General features: G+C 40.7%; 1 protein-coding gene across 1 annotated transcript in view; it reads left to right on the plus strand.

The window, feature by feature from the left end:
• Positions 1-5,906, plus strand: part of FGFR1OP (FGFR1 oncogene partner) — a 39,711-nt gene that overhangs the window by 1,493 nt on the left and 32,312 nt on the right. The window contains exons 3-6 of the mRNA XM_021717966.1: positions 157-210; positions 3,702-3,756; positions 4,261-4,349; positions 4,809-4,946. Of these exons, the coding sequence (XP_021573641.1) occupies positions 157-210; positions 3,702-3,756; positions 4,261-4,349; positions 4,809-4,946 (336 nt within the window). The remainder of the gene's footprint in view (positions 1-156; positions 211-3,701; positions 3,757-4,260; positions 4,350-4,808; positions 4,947-5,906) is intronic.

Below are 5,906 nucleotides of genomic sequence, written 5' to 3' on the forward strand. Positions count from 1 at the left end.
CTGCGGAGGTCGGCAGCGGGCGGCCGAGAAGGGTGCCTGAGCGTTTGTCGCCCAGACTTGAGCGTCGTCGGGGCGGGGACGGTCGGAGGCGTGGGGACTGGGGACTCTGGCCGCGGGGTGGTCGGACCGGACTTTCGTTTCCTTGTCTTTTTGAAGGCTGAACTCCGAGCAGCTGTGTTTTTAGCGCTAGAAGAGCAAGAGAAAGTAGAGGTACGAAGCCTGCCGTGAGACGACCGCGTTCTGACTTCTGATGACTCAAAAACCTTTCTCAACCGCAGTGCCCAACCCCGCCCGGCCGGTGGGAGTCCCAACGGGTGGGCGTTGGATTCCTGGCGAGGAGGCCGGGACGACTCTCTTTCCGTGTGCCTTTGAAGGTTCGGGTGCCCAGTTACCGAGACCAGAGTAGAATCTGGAACTAGAGGCTGTTGGAGTTATTGGGGACGGGGTTCTGCTGTCGAGAGTCATGTGGGGACGGGGTTCTGCTGTTGGGGGGGTCAGGTGGGGATGAGGTTCTGTTGTGAGGGATCAGGTGGGGATGGGGTTCTGCTGTCAAGGGTTGCCAAGGATGGCTTAGAACTTCTAGTAAGCTAATACACGTGTGAAGGCCTGTGAGGTAGGGAGTCTATAGTGTACAGCCGTTTCCAAAGTTACTGAGCACTCCGTTATTTTAAAGTCATCTCCACCTTTCTTGTCAAAAGTGCAGCTGCTTTTCTGTATTTGAGTGGGCAATTTAACTTTTTCCCAGCTCCACCAACTGCCCATCAGCAAGACTCGATCCATCGCCAAGGTCTACACTGTTGCTCTGTGACAAGTCAGGCTCCTGTCCCCCACATCTTTAGACTTGTCTGCCTGCCCTTCAATTTTGTCCAGCCTTTGATTCTCTGCTGCCCGTGTTTGTCCAGGCATCCGTCTTCTCCAGGCTGTTTTTTGTTCTGACCCCGTGGTCCATACCTCAGAGACCCTTACCACTCTGCTTCCAGTCAGACTTGGTCCATTAAATGGTCATTTAACCCAGCAGGTGGCCTGTCTTCCCTGCTTGTGCATATGCGCTGATGGAGAAAAGCCTCTCAGCCCTGTGGATTGCTGGAGTTAAACAGTGGATTCCAAAACAGCCGCTCTACACTCACCTTCCCACCTTAGTCCTGCTTCCTTCCCTTTGGACAGATGGTCTCTTTCTTCACAGGCAAAATAGAAGCCACCAGGTCCTAACTTGAGGTCCTCTTCCTCCAGCCCCCAGTCTGCCGCTCTCCTCTGAAAAGCTTACCTGTGTCTGCGTTTATCTGTTTCTCTTTCCTTCCTGCTTTAGTAGAAGAGGGTCCTTCTTGTCCAGGAAGAATCACTTTGCCTTCCATCTACTCATCTCTTTAGTTATTTACTATATCTTTGGCCTCTTGCTTTCTGTTGGCTCTTAAGCATGAAAACATGTTTGGATCACTTTAAGGAGAAGACTGCTTTTCTTTTTTTTTTGAGTCAGGGTCTCACTCAGGCTGGAGTACAATGGCATGATTGCAGCTCGCTGCAGCCTGGACATTCTGGACTCAGATGATCCCTCTGCCTCAGCCTCCCAAGTAGCTGGACTACAGATGTGCACCACCATGCCCAGCTGAAAAGTATTTTTCTTTAATCATATTCTGCTTTCAGTTACATTTTTTTCCCCCCTCATAGTCACATTTTGAAAGAATGTACATGTCTTACTCCATTTCTTATGTTCAGGGCTCCCTTTAATCCTTTAAAATCGTAAATCTACCACTACTACTTCTAAGTAATTTCTCTTGCTGCAGTCAAGAAGAATTTCCTAAATTGATGTGATTCAGTGCTTACCTATCTTGGTTGATTCTTCTGGCATCTGAAGTTCCTAATTCCTCTTTCCTTCTCGATACTTGCCTGTGACCTTGGAACCTTCAACTCTTCTGTTTTCCTTTTGACACTCTCTGCTTTCTTTAACATCTTTTTCCCATACACCTCACTTGGATGGTTGGGGCATACTCGAAGTTCTCTTGCTGTATTCTCTGGTCAGGTGACTTTAATCACACCAGTAACCAGCCCTGTATCTTTCAGCTCTCTCCCAAGCTGCAGACTTGTGTTTTAAACTGGCTACTGGTTGACTTTCTGCGACCGTCACTTATCTCAGCGAGACACTCCAGCATTCCCTGGGCCTTGCTCTTCTTTCTGCCTCCTCAGTCGGCACCTGGCTCCATGTCAGGTCTGTATCTGAAGTGTCCCCGAGGGAGGGCCGTGCTGTGCATTCTGTGCTCATGTATTTCTTTTCCAGGTTTCTTCACCCCTTTCTAGCTATCCCAACTCCCCTTTGTTAGTGTCCCTCACTGTCTCCACATTGCTTTTAAACTGGCTATCTGTAGTACGCATCTGATTTTGTCTCTCTATCTTCTTTAAATATTTCAGTTGACTCTGTGTCTTCAAATTCCCCGATTGAGCTTACCAAGGGCCTCTGTGACCTTTCCCCTTCTTGTTTTGGGTTTTAACAACTTCATTGAAGTGTAATTGACCTGTGGCAAACGTTCATATTTAAAATGTACTGTTGGATCAGTTTTAATGGTTAATTCCTATAACTGTGAAATGATCACCCCCCGCAGGATAGTGCACATCGTGACCCTCAAGAGTTTCCTTGTGCTCTTCTATAACCTCCCCACCCCAACCAAGACCTTTTAGCAGCTACACAAATGGAATCAGACTGTAGGCACTGTTTTTGGTGGTCTAGCTTCTTTTTTCAACATGACACATTTGAAATTTGTTCATATTGCAGTTTGTTACTAGTTCATTACATTTACTCCTGCATTTAGGATTGATAGATTGTTCCATTAGTCCATTGCATGCATATGACGGTTTGTTTAGCCACTCATCTGTTGATAGACGTTTGGGGAGTTTCTAGGTTTTGAGTATAATTGTAAATAAGACAGCTGTGAACATCATCATGCACAGCCTTTGGTTGAATGTGTGATTTCTTTTGAGAAAATGCATAGGAGTGTAATGACTGGATCACAACCAGGGCTATTTTTAACGATTGGGAAAAACTACCCAACTCCTTCCAGACAAGTTATGCCATTTTGCATTTCCATTAGCGGGAAATGAGGCTGCCACCCTGACGACAATTCGTGTGCTCATGTAAGGAAGCTTACCACATGCTACCTCGTTCAGCTTCATTCTTGGCAGTAATTACAGGTTTGGTGTGCTAGAAGAATTTTTTCTAAATTTATTCAGATTAATGTGTAGTCACAAAAATAAGTTGGCCTATGGGTCACATAAAATCGTCTCACATACCTTGAATAAACTGAAAATTGCCAGCATATCATTAAACTCCTGTCCATAGTAAGTATACTATAAGTGGTAGAAATCTAAGATGACAGAATATCAAATTTCTCATATTTGAGATAATAAACAGTTGTTTACATAAGCAAATTTAATTTTATTTTACACACGTGTTGGAAGAACCTAACTTTGAAACCAGTTTAATAAGCAATTTATGCAACATTTAAAAATTAAAAATAAATACAAATCTTTATATATGACTTCATTTTATTAACTTTGAGAATTATTAACTAGCACAAAATAAATCCTGTAGTGATCAACAGTTGTGGAATGGATAATTTTATGGATGAAAACATATTCAACTTTAGTGTATATTTTAGAGCTGTTTTTAGGTTAAACACATGACACTTAAAATATTTCATTTTCTTTAACAGAACAAAACTCCTTTAGTCAATGAGAGCCTGAAAAAGTTTTTAAATACGAAAGATGGTAAGATGGTCAACTTGTTCTTGTTTATTTTATCTGTGTCTGAACTTTTGAATCTTGACACCATTTGGGAGAAGTCAGGAATGTTAGATTTTTAAAGTCTACGATTCTTATAGGTCTTCATTTTAAAATAATATATATCATTGTGTAACAATTATTTTACTATTAGATATTTTGGGTCATGGGAAATTTTTGGTTAAAACTAATTTCACTATAAAAAGCCAGTTTTAACTATAAAAAGCAGAACACTGAAATCTATTTATAAAATGTTACAATGTCTTACAATTACTTCCAGACTGATGATCCTAGTGAAAAAAATTGGGAGATTGAGATTTTCATTACTTAATCTTATTATTCAGAGAAGAAATTTGTAATTTAAAAAATTTAGAAATTTCCTTTTTTCTGTCAGTGTTGTATGTCTTATTTCACTGTGCTAACACAAAGACGTCAAAGTTTTAAAAGATTTGCTTACCCACTTTTTTCTTGATTTTTTTTTTTTTTTTGTAGGTCGTTTAGTGGCTAGTCTTGTTGCAGAATTTCTTCAGTTTTTTAACCTTGACTTTACCTTGGCTGTTTTTCAACCTGAAACTAGCACAGTAAGTGTAATGATTTTTACATCTATTCTGTGAAGCCTTCTTTGTTACAAATGAGTTAATTTTAAGCTGAAAGTTAATACGACTTGACAACTTACAGTTGCTTGCATTTAGTGGTTTTTTTTATTTGTAGTTGATTATCTCTTTTTCTTAAAAGCCATCTGAACTTTCAGATAGCTGGCATCAGTGTTGCTGTTCATTTAATTTGAAAGCTTGCTAATAAAAGAGTGTCACTATAGAATTAATTTTGGTCTGCTGTTAGATTGACCTGTTAATGGAGACGGAACATAGAGGCTCTGTAAAAGAAATAGATATACTTTAAAATGGGCATTTTATTCATTATAAAAATAGTGTTTTTGAGTTTAGAGATGTCTTTAAGGCCTGAAAATATTTTCTTTAATCCCTGAAAATACCTTTGCTATAATTTTGTGTACCTATGTCTTTTTTTAATTTGTTTTCTAGTTTCAAGGTCTTGAAGGCCGAGAGAATTTAGCCCGAGATTTAGGTATTATTGAAGCAGAAGGTACTGTGGGTGGACCCTTATTATTAGAAGTGATCAGACGCTGTCAACAGAAGGAAAAAGGCCTAGCCACTGGGGAAGTAAGTAGCATCCTATGTTATCTTTTTCTATTTGAATTGTTGACGACTTAGGTTAGCCATGCAGATTAGTGCATATATACTGTGAGTAAAGTTTCCACAAAAAGAGGTTATTTCTTAAGAACAAAGTGAAATACACTCAGATGATATAAATGCAATTTTAATAAACATTGGACACGCGCTGGCTCTGACCCTGCTATGCTCTGGATATTGTTGGGCTATTGTCAGTGTCAGGTTCATGAGCCACACCGTCGGGACAAACTCCAGCTGCTTGCTGTCTGGCTGGAGCCCTTTCCATCCTCGTGAAGTGGGACAGCAGGCCCTGCCTCAGTGGGTGCTGTGAAGCTTCTATGTATGAGCTGACTGAGGACATTCAGCCAGCTTTTATTTTTATTATTATTTTAGGTAAATATAAAAGGGCTGATTCATAGAACAGTTAATAAGTTTTTGGATTCAAAGGTTTTTTTAAACTAGACTTAAAACTAAGCGGTTGATTTTGCTTTAAACTGTTCAGAAACAGTTTCAAGCTTCTGTTTAGATTAGCAGTTGCCTTACTCTTAACCTTTCTTTTTAGAATTCCTGCTAATGAGATTAATGGTCTAATTTCTGTTTACACGCATCAGTTTTACATAGATAATCTGTTTAACAGACATAGACAACATCTATAACTATTACAGATATCTGATTACATGTGTGCCTTCATGGGAATTCATAAGTAAGAAGGGGTTATGGACTTGCTGCTTATTTATTCTTATTAATGACTTATTTAGAGTCTCAGAGTATATTTTCTTTTCTTTTTTTTTTTTTTTGAGTTAAGAGTGAGACTCTGTTGCCCAGACTAGAATGCAGTGGCCGCTCCTGGCCACCGCAGCCTCGACCTGCTGGACTCCGGCGATCCTTCCGCCTCAGCCTTCCAAGTAGCTGGAACTACAGGCGCGTGCTACCACACCCGGCTAATTTTTT

The sequence above is a fragment of the Carlito syrichta genome, unplaced genomic scaffold (genome assembly GCF_000164805.1).
Source record: "Carlito syrichta isolate Samal-C Ts95f unplaced genomic scaffold, Tarsius_syrichta-2.0.1 Scaffold311607, whole genome shotgun sequence".
NCBI lineage: Eukaryota > Metazoa > Chordata > Mammalia > Primates > Tarsiidae > Carlito > Carlito syrichta.